The following is a 13,940-nucleotide window of genomic DNA, read 5'->3' as shown; positions in this document are numbered from 1 at the left end:
TTTAACAGGTGACATCAATACGGGATCATAGCTTTCATCTTGATTCACCTGGTCAGTCTATGTCATGGAAAGAGCAGGAGTTCCTAATGTTTTGCACATTCAGTGTAGTTGTAATTTCGTCACTATCCTAAGTTATGAATTTCTCCTTAGATTCAAATAATGATGATTATGTAAGAAATGTTCATAATGTTTTTTACTGTCATCAAATCACTGCTGGACATGGAACTGTGGTTTCTGTCAAACTCATCTGACAAAAAAATTTATGATTTAGTCATATTTGTTGTTTATATGGCAACTTTAACACCTCAGTGAATTATGTGTTGTAACCTCTCTGATCCTCAGAGTTTGATGTAACTACTGATATTGTTTTAACCTTGTATGGATCATATCTTCTAATAATGTGTATTAATGATCAATTCATAACAGGTAAGCAACAGTGAATCACTACCTCATGGTTATGTAACAGGGTAGGAGTCCATTTCAATTCAGTCAAGTCCATTTGGAGAGCAATTAGGAAAAATGGAATTGAAATTTCAGTTGACGTCCTGAACTGACTAAATGGAAATGGAATTGACCCCAACTATTCTGCAACATTTCTGTAACAGTTGAGGCAGCCATGTGGATACAGACTGAACCAAAGCACTTATTGTGGAGATATATGTCCCAAAGACAATGCAGAAAGCACTGACTGTTGTGTAGCCCACATCCAGTACATATTGTGATGTGATGAACTCCCGTTTTTGTTAAAAAATAAACCCTTGTGTATGTTTTTTCAGCGCTGTGGTTGTATTATACAATCAAGTGTTCCTCCAAAGCAGAAGATTGTCTTAACGTCTCAAAAGAGCACTGATATCTGTTTTATTGTTTTCCTGTTGGCCTGAATGAATGAATTATATTCAATTCATTCATTGTATTCAAAGCCATTTTTTTTGTTACATCAATCATGGTTTGTCGGAGATATTCAAAAGGTTTATTTGACTGAAATAATAAAGCCTGTTGCTAACCTCTTCTTTTGGTCTGGTTGATCTTTCAGGGATGTGACTCATCCCACAGAGGGCCGAGTTTCTGTTTGGCTCCTCGTACTTGATTGATGAATTAAGGTCACTAATTAGTAAAGAACTCCCCTCACTTGGTTGTCTGGGTCTTAATTGGAAGAAAAAACAAAACATGCCCTCCATGGAATGTGTTTGAACATTGACCTGGTTTAAACAGTGACAGTAGTTCAGACTAAGAAAATAAACCGGTAGTACTCATGATAGCTCCTAGGGGGCGCTATAGGATAAAAAGCAGAGGTCTACGAGCTATCCATCATTTCTGTTGATTTCTTTTTCAAGTGTTCCCTCTTGAGTAATTAATATAAGGTAACTATCATGGCATAAAAAAAGTGATCCCAAACTTGTACACTGGAAAAAAACAGCACAACAGCCTCAAATGGTTAGCATTGACCAGGAGGTTTAACATGTTAAATGTGCATTCATCAAAGCACAACACTGCAGAAGCTCAGTGCACAAATAAGATAATTAATCACACAATATGACACACAATGAGTAAAAGGTTTAACAGAAACCTTCCTCAGAGGTTGTGCTTACACTAAAATGTTGTGGTTGTGACACGTAATACTTTTGGAACACTCACTGAGAATAAGAGCTAAGCAAAGGCATTGTACAGGATTTTAAAAACAGGATTTAAAAAGTACAACAGCTACAAACTCACAATAATACCAAACACTACAAGACAACGTGAGATGCCAAAATCTACAGTTCTGTTTTCCAGCTATATGTAGATAGATATTTTGATCATGTAAAAGCCTTTTTCAAGCTATTGTTGTAAGTTATTCTACCATAACTAACCAGGGTCTGTATCAGATTACAGGATAGGTGGGTGATCAGTGGTGTTGTTGTAGGATAATATCACATCTCCTTACACCTCCTCTATGGCTGTCGTGGGGGTGTGCCGTTTCTTAACAGGAGAGTCTGGCTCAGACTCTATAAAGACGTCGTCTTCTATTTTTTCTTCAATGGGCTTCATCGTTTTGGATGTCTTGGAGGCAGGAGATTTTTCTGGAAAAAAGGACCCAACGGTTAGCGTAGGAATAGAGGTGTGTGTGGTTTTTTTATGTAACTGTGTGTGTGTTTTCATATGGCCACAGACGAACACACCCTAAAGGTGACACAAACAAGGTTATCATAGGTCACAAATTCCACAAGCCTTCATTTTGACTCATATGACAATACTTTAAAAACAAAACAGAATCACAACCACACATTTGACAGAATACACAGATAGGCCCTAATTTCACATAGTGTATGTTTGTGTTGGAGACAGGGGGAAGACAGTGTGAAGTTAAATCAACATGATAAGAAAACAAAATCATTCTGAATCCTTTTCCAGACATATCACTCACATTTGCAATTCAACCCCTACATTTGATATGGAAATTGCAACAGGATAATGTAGAAGCTATTGGGGTTAAAGTATGCCTAAATACTGAACATGTTCCAGTAGGAGTTGTACAGCAGCACTATTACTACAGGATGGATGATATGAATGAATGATGTCTTACTCTTAAACACTGAACTTTGAAGATGTTAAAACAACAAACCAGGTTACCGGGGATCACTCGTTTTAGAACAGGCAACATAGTGCAGAGCTGTAGGGTTAAATATTTAGGGTTGGGTTTGAGGGAATGAACTAGCCTGAGTCCCAGATCTGTTTCAACTGTCTTGCCAACTCCTATGTCATTGTCAAGCCAAATGATAGTTGACAAGACAGCACAAACAGATCTGGGACTCAGGCATTAGGAAGGTGAATTTGAGGGCAGGGGGAGGGAGAGAAAAGAGATAGTCTTACACCCCCTTCAGGGCAAGGTGTGATCTGAGAGAGTGGGTTGATTCACAGCTAGAGGAGGAGGAGGAGGTGGAGGAGGAGGGGACAGGAGAAACAATGTCAGAGAATAACTAGAACACAACACCTAGTAAACAATGTTGTCAGATTGGAGCTAAACCCCGAATAAACCAGGATTTAGTGTCTGTTAACATCACACACCAGAGAGGATATGAGGGCTAAACGACGAAGACGGACTCAACCGCGGATACCCATAATGCCTCATGATTTAAGTAAATTAAGGGACTGTTTAACAGCTACTATTGACCTGGCAAAGATCCACCGTGAATCAAAACTTGTCACTATTAAAAGGTGGCATGATAGTGTCAGTCCTTTTCAGACTCAATAGCTAATCAGGTTGTTGGATACTGACAGATGGGCCAATAGTATCACAGCTTGATGGGAGGCGGTGAAACTTACGATGTGAAGAGCCACTGGAGCCTCCACGGTGGATCTGGTTCAGGATGTCATCGGTGTCACTGGTGCTGCCCATGCTGTTCCTCATCTGCATCATAGAGACCTGGGAGCACAGGCTGGGCTGACGCTCCATCTTCTTCGCTGCCTGTTCATGTAAACATTGTCATCGTTATCGTCATCATCGGTGTCACCACCACCATCATCATCATAATTATGTTATTTCTGCCTCCAGCTGTACCCTAGACACCATATGTGAATTGATTGCCCTCCATCTATCTTCTGAGATCGTGCTGTTAGGTGACCTGAACTGGGACATGCTTAACACCCCGGCCATCCTACAATCTAAACTTGATGCCCTCAATCTCACACAAATTATCAATGAACCTACCAGGTACAACCCCAAATCCGTAAGCACGGACACCCTAATAGATATCATCCTAACCAACCTGCCCTCCAAATACACCTCAGCAATCACTGCCTCATCGCCTGCGTCCGTAATGGGTCTGCAGTCATACGACCACCCCTCATCACTGTCCCTGAAACACTTCAGCGAGCAGGCCTTTCTAATCGACCTGGCCCGGGTATCCTGGAAGGATATTGACCTCATTCCATCAGTAGAGGATGCTTGGTTATTCTTTAAAAGTACTTTCCTCACCATCTTGCATAAGCATGCCCCATTCAAAAAAATGTACAACCAGGAATAGATATAGCCCTTGCTTCACTCCAGACCTGACTGCCCTTGACCAGCACAAAAACATCCTGTGGCGTACTCCACTAGCATCGAATAGCCCCCGCGATATGCAACTTTTTAGTGACGTTAGCAACCAATATACACAGACAGTTAGGAAAGCAAAGGCTAGCTTTTTCAAACAGACATTTACATCCTGTAGCACAAACTCCAAAAGTTCTGGGACACTGTAAAGTCCATGGAGATTAAGAGCACCTCCTCCCAGCTGCCCACTGCACTGAGGCTAGGAAACACTGTCACCACTGATAAATCCACGATAATTGAGAATTTCAATAAGCATTTCTCTACGGCTGGCCATGCTTTCCACCTGGCTACCCCTACCACGGTCAACAGCCCTGCACCCCCCACAGCAACTTGCCCAAGCCTCCCCATTTCTCCTTCACATAAATCCAGATAGCTGATGTTCTGAAAGAGCTGCAAAATCTGGACCCCTACAAATCAGCCGGGCTAGACAATCTGGACCCTCTGTTTCTAAAATTATCTGCCGAAATTGTTGCAACCCCTATTACTAGCCTGTTCAACCTCTCTTTCGAATCGTCTGAGATCCCTAACGATTGGAAAGAAGCCACGGTCATCCCCCTCTTCAAAGGGGGAGACACTCTAGACCAAAACTGCTACAGACCTATATCTATCCTACCCTGCCTTCCTAAGGTCTTCGAAAGCCAAGTTAACAAACAGATCACCGACCATTTAGAATCCCACCGTACCTTCTCCGCTATGCAATCTGGTTTCAGAGCTGGTCAAGGGTGCACCTCAGCCACGCTCAAGGTCCTAAACGATATCATAACTGCCATCGATAAGAGACAATACTGTGCAGCTGTATTCATTGACCTGGCCAAGGCTTTTGCCTCTGTCAATCACCACATTCTTATCGGCAAACTCAACAGCCTTGGTTTCTCAAATGATTGCCTCGCCTGGTTCACCAACTACTTCTCAGACAGAGTTCAGTGTGTCAAATCAGAGGGCCTGTTGTCCGGACCTCTGGCAGTCTCTATGGGGGTGCCACAGGGTTCAATTCTTGTGCAGACTCTCTTCTCTGTATACATCAATGATGTCGCTCTTGCTGCTGGTGATTCTCTGATCCACATATACTACCCACCACTTGGACCTGTATGCTCTCGTTGGCTGGCCCTCGCTTCATATTCGTCACCAAACCCACTGGCTCCAGGTCATCTACAAGTCTTTGCTAGGTAAAGCCCCGCCTTATCTCAGCTCACTGGTCACCATAGCAGTACCCACCCGTAGCACGTGCTCCAGCAGGTATATTTCACTGGTCACCCCCAAAGCCAATTCCTCCTTTGGCCACCTTTCCTTCCAGTTCTCTGCTGCCAATGACTGGAACGAACTGCAAAAATCACTGAAGCTGGAGACTCATATCTCCCTCACTAACTTTAAGCACCAGCTGTCAGAGCAGCTCACAGATCACCTGTACATAGCCCATCTGTAAATAGCCCATCCAACTACCTCATCCCCATACTGTTATTTATTTATTTTGCTCCTTTGCACCCCAGTATCTCTACTTGCACATTCATCTTCTGCACATCTGTCACTCCAGTGTTTAATTGCTATATTGTAATTATTTCACCACTATGGCCTATTTATTGCCTTACCTCCCTTATCCTACCTCATTTGCACACACTGTATATAGACTGCGTCACACTGCTTTGCTTTATCTTGGCCAGGTCGCAGTTGTAAATGAAAACTTGTTCTCAACTTGCCTACCTGGTTAAATAAAGGTGAAAAAAATTATTATAATAATAATTGAATCTAAGGAGACAATTCTTAATTTAGGAAGGTTAATGACCAAATCACAATTACACTGTTTACAAAGTGTACAAAACATTAGGAACTCCTACTCTTTCCATAACATAGACTGACCAGATGAATCCAGGGGAAAGCTATGATCCCCTATTGATGTCACCTGTTAAATCCACTTCAACCATTGTAGATGAAGGGGATACAGGTTGAAGAAGGGTTTTTAAGACTTGAGACAGTTGAGACATGGATTGTGTATGTGTGCCAGTCAGAGGGTGAATGGACAAGACAAAATATTTAAGTACCTTTGAATAGGGTATGGTGCCAGGTTCACTGGTGTGAAGAATTGTAACGCTGCTGGGTTTTTCACACTCAACAGTTTCCCATATGTATCAAGAATGGTCCACCACCCAAAGGACATCCAGCCAACTTGACACAACTGTGGAAAGCATTGGAGTCAACGTGGGCCAGCATCCCTGTGGAACGCTTTCGACACCTTCTAGAGTCCATGCCCCGACAAATTGAGGCTATTCTGAAGGCAAAGGGGGGTGCAACGCAACATTAGGAAGGTGTTCCTAATGTTTTGTACATTCCGTGTATGTTTGTAGAAAATAGAAACTACAGTGTCTCAGTTTCTGAACAGTGACTAAACCCACCTTGTCACTGAGAGTGGGGTCGTTGAGCGAGTACAGCTTGTTGGTGATGTCTTTGCCAATGAGGTACCTGAACACCTCGTTCAGGAAGGAGTCCGACTCCAGGAAGTAGGTGAGCCTCTCTCTGGACCAACACAGGAATTTACAATTCTCCTCCGCCATGATGGTCACCTGTAAATGAATCACAGGTTGATACCATGACAGGTTGTCATGGTATCAAACCTGCCCTATCATGACCTAATCATGCCAACAGTACTTGTGTTGTTTGGTCTACCCAGTATGGATACACTATGAACTGGAATATGGGTAAGTGGTAAAATGGGTTATATATATCAAATAAAAAATAAGAAATACAATTAATAAATAAATGGTACATTCAATAATCTGAGTGTCTAGTTACCTGGAATTTTTCTCCTCTGTTCATCTGGGTTGATCTGAACTCAGGGGAGTCAATGAAGGCGTTCGTGTAGATGTTATGGAGGAAATGACCTCGATATGACACCTTCATTCTGTTACACAAAAACGTATAGTCAACATGGATGACCGTGGACGGATCAAATGCACACAGATGCACACAGAATGTTAAACCTTATTTTCTCAAACACCATTCATGGAAAATCGGGGATGGAATGACATGGTAGATAGTTGACAGGGAGATGTCTCAGAGTGATACCTACTTTCCTTTAAGGAGGATACTGAGGCGCTCATCCACGGAGGTCTTGTCCTCGGCAGCATACACCTGTCCCTTCTTCAGGCTCTGGATGGTGCAGAATTGGCCCGTCAGTCTCTGGAACAGGGCCTCGCGCACGTGAAGGGGCTCAAACATCCGCTTGTACACTGACTTCAGCTCCCTGTCAATCTTAATCTGACAGAAGACACAGCACGGTTACAGCTCATTGTCTGTAGCTGGCAGAGGGGAATATAAAGCGTTATGATGGATGATTGACGTGACTTGAGCTAGGCTCCTGATTCAGGGTGGATAACCACAGGGCGTATCATAAAGGACCAGGCATGAAGCATATTTTAGAGTCTTTAAGACAATGTCACCACAGCAGCCAATATAAAGTGAGGGCCACCTAGTTCTACTCATCCTTGATATTGAATTGATAGGACATAATTCACTCATGTATGTCATTCAGTTTTAGTAGGTGGAGGGAGGAGTGGAGACATGGGAGTGAAGAGGACAGCAATATAGATGTATAGATAACTTCCTTCCTCGTTATGAGGAGAGGTGGTCAGGTATGTGAAGGCCCCCTACACACTGAAAGTCCCCTGGTGGCAGCAGTGCATTTGAAAGACCTGCATCTCATTTGGGTAGAGAGAGACAGTGGCCCCAACGCCAGGGGGATGTGACTGGCTGTCTCACCGCTGAAAGACACAATGGAAAACTCATATCCAAAAGTCCTCATCAAAATAACTGTTCCAGGCAACTTGTACCTACTCTAAGCTGTATGTATGTACGGTATATAAACGGACCACAGTCTGCCTCTAACTGGACTGTGTTGGGTTGGGGCAGAACTCACAGGTCTGCGTTTGTAGACCAGGTAGAAGAAGTGCATGAAGTTGACCAGCAGGAAGACCACGTTCCACACCATGACATCTAGGTTACACCGGTACAACGTTGCCCAGGTGATGAACAGACAGCTTCCTGTCAGGGACAGGAAGTAATAAAGCACACTTTAGTTATTATTGGTTGAGTTATATCCTCATATTGCCCTATAGCGGTACATTTTTAAACTAGCTTGAAAAAAACTCCAGTAGGCAGGTGTACTACCACCAACATAGTGGTCACGATATGATATCATTCCACTCTGCTCAGTCCCTTTCCCAGTTGTACTACCACTAACATACTGTAGTGGTCACAATATGATATCATTCCACTCTGCTCAGTCCCTTTCCCAGTTGTACTACCACCAACATGGTGGTCATGATATGATATCATTCCACTCTGCTCAGTCCCTTTCCCAGTTGTACTTCCACCAACATAGTGGTCATATTATATGAATATCATTCCACTCTACTCAGTGTCTTTCCCAGTTGTACTACCACCAACATACTGTAGTGGTCATAATACGATATCATTCCACTCTACTCAGTGTCTTTCCCAGCTGTACTACCACAGCAACTCCCCCTTCTCCAGGAAGTGTGGACTCGTTCACTCACGATAGTGTTTGTATCATATTTCTAACAGCAATTCAATGCATATGAATCCTTGAGATGTAGGGAACAAGTGAATACTTTGAAGAGAAGGGAGAGATACTGTGGTGGTAGAGCTGGTAATGAAACTGAAAAGTTTGTAATGCAATCGTATCATGACCGCCGAGTTGGACTGTAATCTGGGCCAGCAGAGGCCAGTATGGACACACCTGTCATCAGCATGAGGCGCAGCAGGATCATGTGCAGGGTCAGGGTGGTGGGGATGACCAGGCCCAGGAGGAGAGACAGGTTCCCCAGGTGGAAGAGCAGGTGGTGGGCCTCCTCCCACTCCTCACAGGAGGTTATGTTGGGCTCCATGGTGGTCATCACCAGACCTCCACCTCCAGCCCCGGGTACAGACCCAGGGACTGCCGACCGCAGGGGGGCCAGGGTGGTGTAGAACAGGCTACTGGTCATCTCCGGAGAGGAAGACATCCTGATCCTCACCTAGAGAGAGGTGGGGAGGGTGTTGTGGTTGTTTATGTACTGCTTATGAATGGGGTATGTAGATGTTATGAATGTATTATTATGTTGGTACCTTTCAAGTTAAGTGTTACAGTGTTGATGGTAAAAACAGCAGATTTTAGCAGTTGAAATTTCAATTCACACTGCTGCTGTTCTCATAGTGTACATTAGTTTGTCACTATCACAATCTCCTCAGGTTTCAACAGATTTTCTTAACAGATTACTGTATTTCCAAATGTTTTATTTTATGTACTTATGCATTAGAATAACTTTTTAGATGCTTATAGGCCTACTGACACTGTCAACATAATACTTGATTCATCAACTAACAGATTTAATACTGTACATAGCCTGGGAATTCATCACACCGATCATACAGCACTGGAGTGATATTGAAAGGTTTCACTTTAAGGGAAAATATCAACCTCAACTGGGTTTTGAGCGGATCTCCCGACTGACGCACGACAATATTTGATATAGATTGTGAAATGGAAATGGAAAACGTGCGAAGTGAGTCGGCTACAATACCCTGCTTGTAGAAAATTAACGGGACGCACCGGCAGAATCTTAAGAAATAGCGGTAACTTTCCTTTCACCACTCAGTCAGAGTAAGATAACAGAAAATTGGAGATGTAACTTACCAATCTGACAACAATCGATCAAAGGCGTCGCTGGAGAGGATAATGAATTGAAAACAATGGACACGTAATGAGGAGCTATAAATGTATGTCCTCGCGAGCTGGGGGACTGCACAATGTGAGTCGCGCATTCCAGTGAACTGACAGGCATTGACTAAAATGGGCAAGGCGAGGGGACAGCAGTCAACACTACCCCGCCGCTGCGCACCAGCATAGTCCGGGCACGCCAACAGGGGGAGGTAAAACGTCCCTTTAACTGAAAATATAGCCTAGCAGCGAGCAACTCCTAGAAAATAATATTATGAAGCCCGTCGAGTGAATCGTGTTATGTGTTTCGAGATGTTGGTAAACCTAATTGAACAGTGCCTCTTCCCCATCCAGAGGTGACATGAGCTGCGTGATGAGGTTGACAAGAGCAGGTATTTATGAGATCAGCACCAAGGTCAGCGCCATGGTCAGCGCGAGAAAGTGATTGACACTCACCTGTTGGCTGCTCGACAGAAATTCACGCTCCCCGAGGAAAATGTTGTAGGCTTAATGAAAGTTATTCGAGATACAAAACGTATAGGGTTACATTGCATTGTTGATAATTTATTACGATTAAACACAACTATCGACCAAAAAACTCAGTAAGGAAATTGAATATACAGTCTCAATTTAAGACAGACAGATAGTAAAGTGCATATATAAAACATAAGCAGAAATCAGGGGTAACATTTCGCTGGTATTTTGATGCAGAGAAAATCTCTCTCTCACACACACATACACACACGCGCCTATTGCATTATGTATGGAAACCAAGTGGAGGGTTACTTGATGTGCTACAATGTATTCTATGTTGATGCGTAAATTACATAGCTTATGCCCTATCTATAGCCTAAGCACTTGAGGATAACAAACAGACAAAAACAACATCCATTAATGAAAAACAAACATTAAAGAGTTCCGTTCCAGTCACGAGACAGTCTCTTTCGGTGCTGTTATAGTTATAGGGACACGGGCACGGTGTCCATGGTCATATTGCGCTGGGACTCGTAGGAACGCATCTGTCCGGTCTAATTCAGGCAACGGGGGCACGTGAGAGTAGGTGGGTAACCGGAGATCATATCGGAACCCGCGGCTGTCGAACGCCTTGTCGTTGAGGGAGTACAGCTTGTCCGCGATGTCATTCCGCACCACGAGCGCAAAGACCTTGGCGATGTAGCGGTGTTTGGCGAAGAGTAGGTACAGTTTCTTACGTCTCCAAGAAACGTACCTACAGCAATTATCTGCACGCAGGGTCACCTGGGAAAGAAAACACGAACGCTTATACACTGAGTATACCAAACATGAATAACACCTTAATATTGAGCTGCACCCACACAGGGATGTTGGCCAATATTGACCAATGCTTCCCACAGTTGTGTCAAGTTGGCTAGATGTATTTTGGGTGTTGGACCATTATTGATACACACGGGAAACAGTTAAGCGTGAAAAACTCAGCAGCATTGCAGTTCTTGACACAACCCAGTGCGCCGGGCACCTACTGCCATACCCCATTTCAAAGGCACTTCAATCTTCTGTCTTTCCCATTCACCCTCTGAATGGCACACATACACAATCCATGTCTCAATTGTCTCAAGGCTTAAAAAGTATTATTTAACCTGTCTCCTCCCCTTCATCTACACTGATTGAAGTGGATTTAACAAGTGACTTCAATAGGGGATCATACAGTAGCGTTCACCTGGATTGGCCTGGTCAATCTATGTCATGGAAAGAGCAGGTGTTCTTAATGTTTTGTATACTCAGTGTATATGCCAGACACATTAGCCCAAATTAGCATTATTCGATCAGTTTACTATTTACCTGGAAAAGTCCCTCCTCTGACGGCCGGAGAGAGTCCCATTCAGGTGAATCGAGAAACTGGAAAGGATATATGTCATGTAAAAACTCTCCATTTACTGTCACACGAATTCTGTAAAAAAAAAATAAAAAAAAATTTAAAAAGTGGGACATTAGGCGATTTTATATGACATAACATCAAATACAGTTGTATAAAATATTAAAGTGAAGTTCAGATGCACCTGCCGGACAGAAGAACGGACAGCTTATCAATTGCAGTCTTGCCCTCCATGGCAAAACAGTGGTCTTTCTCTATAGTGTGGATGTCCCCTTCACAACAGGCGACTATCTTGCCGAAGTGGGTGAGCGACACCCCCAGCTTTTTGAACAGGTAGCTGTACAGATCTTGAAACTCCTTTTCGAAAGTAACGTTCCTCAGTCGGTAGGCGACAAGCACCACTTGAACTGCACATACCCCAAAGAGAGCGAAATTCCACAAAAAGGTGTCGGTGGTGCACGCGTCCGACCATGACCAAATGGTTGTGCAGAAGAAACCGAGCGTCAGAAAGGTAAACAAGTAGAGGAGCCCATAGAACCCGCTCCCTCCCATGAACCCCAAAACAAGGAAGATACTGGCGAGGTGGAAGATGGCAACCTCGGATCCCCCCTTCCATTCTTCGCATAATGGGTGCACGACAGCCGCCGTTAAGTTTTCAGGAGGTGGGAAAAATTCTGGCACCTCCATTGTCGCGCGTGGGGAGCACGTCACTTTTTCGAAAACAGAGAGGTGGTAAGAGAAAACGAATAAGTGGAACGTCACGGAGACTTCCACCCTAACATTTAATCGCCCTAAGTTTTGATGATATCACCTCTTAAAATATGACCCGGGTATCGGGACGGGGGTGGCTAAGGAGCCTACTGCTCCGCTTGGTCCTGACATCCAACTGATTAAAGCTCTATCGGGCTCAACCAAACCATATCTTCTATGCACATGACGTCTAGGATATATCCAATAATTGAAATGCGATATTGAGATGTAAGATGTATGGATATCAAATTACTCATTCAACAAATTACAGCCTGAGCAAATGACATTACACAACAACACCAAGTAGGCCTAACATGTTTACCTTTCAATGCAAATCTCAGATAATTCTCAAACTCACTAAACATATACTGTGATGATGGGGTTATGAATTTGCCTGATCAAGAGAAGATTGTGATGATGAATGACAAGCCTCCAAGGTCTCTGACAGAAGGTGGTCTCCAACAACTCAGTAGGGCTGTAACACTTCCACTACTTGTTATAGGTGTAAAGGTGAGTAGGGTGGATAAAAAAGCTCAACTTTAATGAGAGGTTGTGTATGTGTGTGTGTCTGTATCTGTGTGTCTTTCCCACTCCTTGATCTCTCTGTTTTCAGACCAGGACATCATAAATCACAGTGGTAGACTAGCAGTAGGGAGGCAGGGAGGCAGCAGTGATCTATCTGGGCTAAAATAACCCACTGCAGTTTCCCCTGGTGAGCTGCTGCCTACCTGACCAGACAGTCAAGGTGACATTGAGAATCACAGAGCTGCAGAGGACTGAAAACTCAGGCGGTGTGAAATATTTAGGACATGCTGCAATCACATGCAGAGATCCCCTGGGTCCAAATCCTTCAGTATGTCAGACAGACAGAGCTAGATACATCCTCTGTGTTTGTGTCAGTGCTCTCTGTGTTTGTATGAGTGCTTTCTCTCTCTCTCTCTCTCATTCGCTCTCTCTCTCTCAGCCCTCCACCTCTGTCTCACTCAGTCCCCCTCTCTCTCTCTCTCTCTCTCTCTCTCTCTGAGGAATTCTTGCCCTCTTTTCAAACTGAAGGTTACCACAGCTGTCTATGGGAGATTGGAAACAGTAAGGGACAGTCTGAAGGTATGTAGTGGTGGAATCGGACCCTGGCTTCAGCTGTTGTGAGTGACTTGTTGCTAGGAGTGGTTATCTCCCTTCCCACACTCCAGTCTAAGGTCAACATTGTGGTTGCACCACGGGCTGCTCAGAGCACTAAACATACACACTCACCAACACACTACCCTGGTTATCAAACTCAATCTCATTATAAAAGAGGTGCAACTCATTTTAAGCGTTGGTACATTTTAGGCGACATAGTCAATGTTCATATTGTAGAGCAAATATTGGAGCAGTGTTGATCCCCCGGGACACACTCCAGTCTGAGATGAACATAACCAGTACAACATTAGAGGTGTTGCTGTGCACCGGACCAATTCAAGCACTGTGTGTACGTGAGTGTACAACTACATTTAAACACAGGGAGAATGTGATGTAGATTGTGCCAGCTACCAGTGGCCTGCCAACTATACAAAGAC

The 13,940-nt window shown here is 43.7% G+C and overlaps 2 protein-coding genes across 3 annotated transcripts; both read right to left on the bottom strand.

Annotated features, from left to right (window-relative positions):
- Positions 1 to 822: 822 nt before the first annotated feature.
- popdc1 (popeye domain cAMP effector 1) lies at positions 823 to 10,180 on the bottom strand. 2 transcript variants are annotated; one of them, XM_021592659.3, is made up of 9 exons: positions 9,759 to 10,084; positions 8,823 to 9,099; positions 7,980 to 8,104; positions 7,134 to 7,321; positions 6,857 to 6,965; positions 6,460 to 6,627; positions 3,304 to 3,445; positions 2,851 to 2,898; positions 823 to 2,060 (listed from the first exon to the last, which is right to left on the bottom strand). In XM_021592659.3, the coding sequence occupies exons 2-8, from the start codon at positions 9,085 to 9,087 to the stop codon at positions 2,858 to 2,860; spliced, it is 1,038 nt and encodes a 345-aa protein (XP_021448334.1). In that variant the 5' UTR covers positions 9,088 to 9,099; positions 9,759 to 10,084; the 3' UTR covers positions 823 to 2,060; positions 2,851 to 2,857. The 2 variants fall into 2 exon arrangements, with proteins under 2 accessions (XP_021448334.1, XP_021448328.1); XM_021592653.3 differs by lacking the exon at positions 2,851 to 2,898 and having other exon boundaries at positions 9,759 to 10,180.
- Positions 10,181 to 10,320: 140 nt separating this feature from the next.
- On the bottom strand, positions 10,321 to 13,940 carry LOC110512064 (popeye domain-containing protein 3). Its single transcript, XM_021592665.3, has 3 exons — positions 11,819 to 13,940; positions 11,601 to 11,709; positions 10,321 to 11,039 (listed from the first exon to the last, which is right to left on the bottom strand). Exons 1-3 carry the CDS (start codon positions 12,319 to 12,321, stop codon positions 10,710 to 10,712), a joined length of 942 nt encoding a protein of 313 aa, XP_021448340.1. The 5' UTR covers positions 12,322 to 13,940; the 3' UTR covers positions 10,321 to 10,709.

Source organism: Oncorhynchus mykiss, chromosome 3 (assembly GCF_057628025.1).
Source record: "Oncorhynchus mykiss isolate SJ-2025 chromosome 3, ASM5762802v1, whole genome shotgun sequence".
NCBI lineage: Eukaryota > Metazoa > Chordata > Actinopteri > Salmoniformes > Salmonidae > Oncorhynchus > Oncorhynchus mykiss.
The sequence above is the reverse complement of the archived record's forward strand: the minus strand, read 5'-3'. Positions and strand labels throughout refer to the sequence as shown.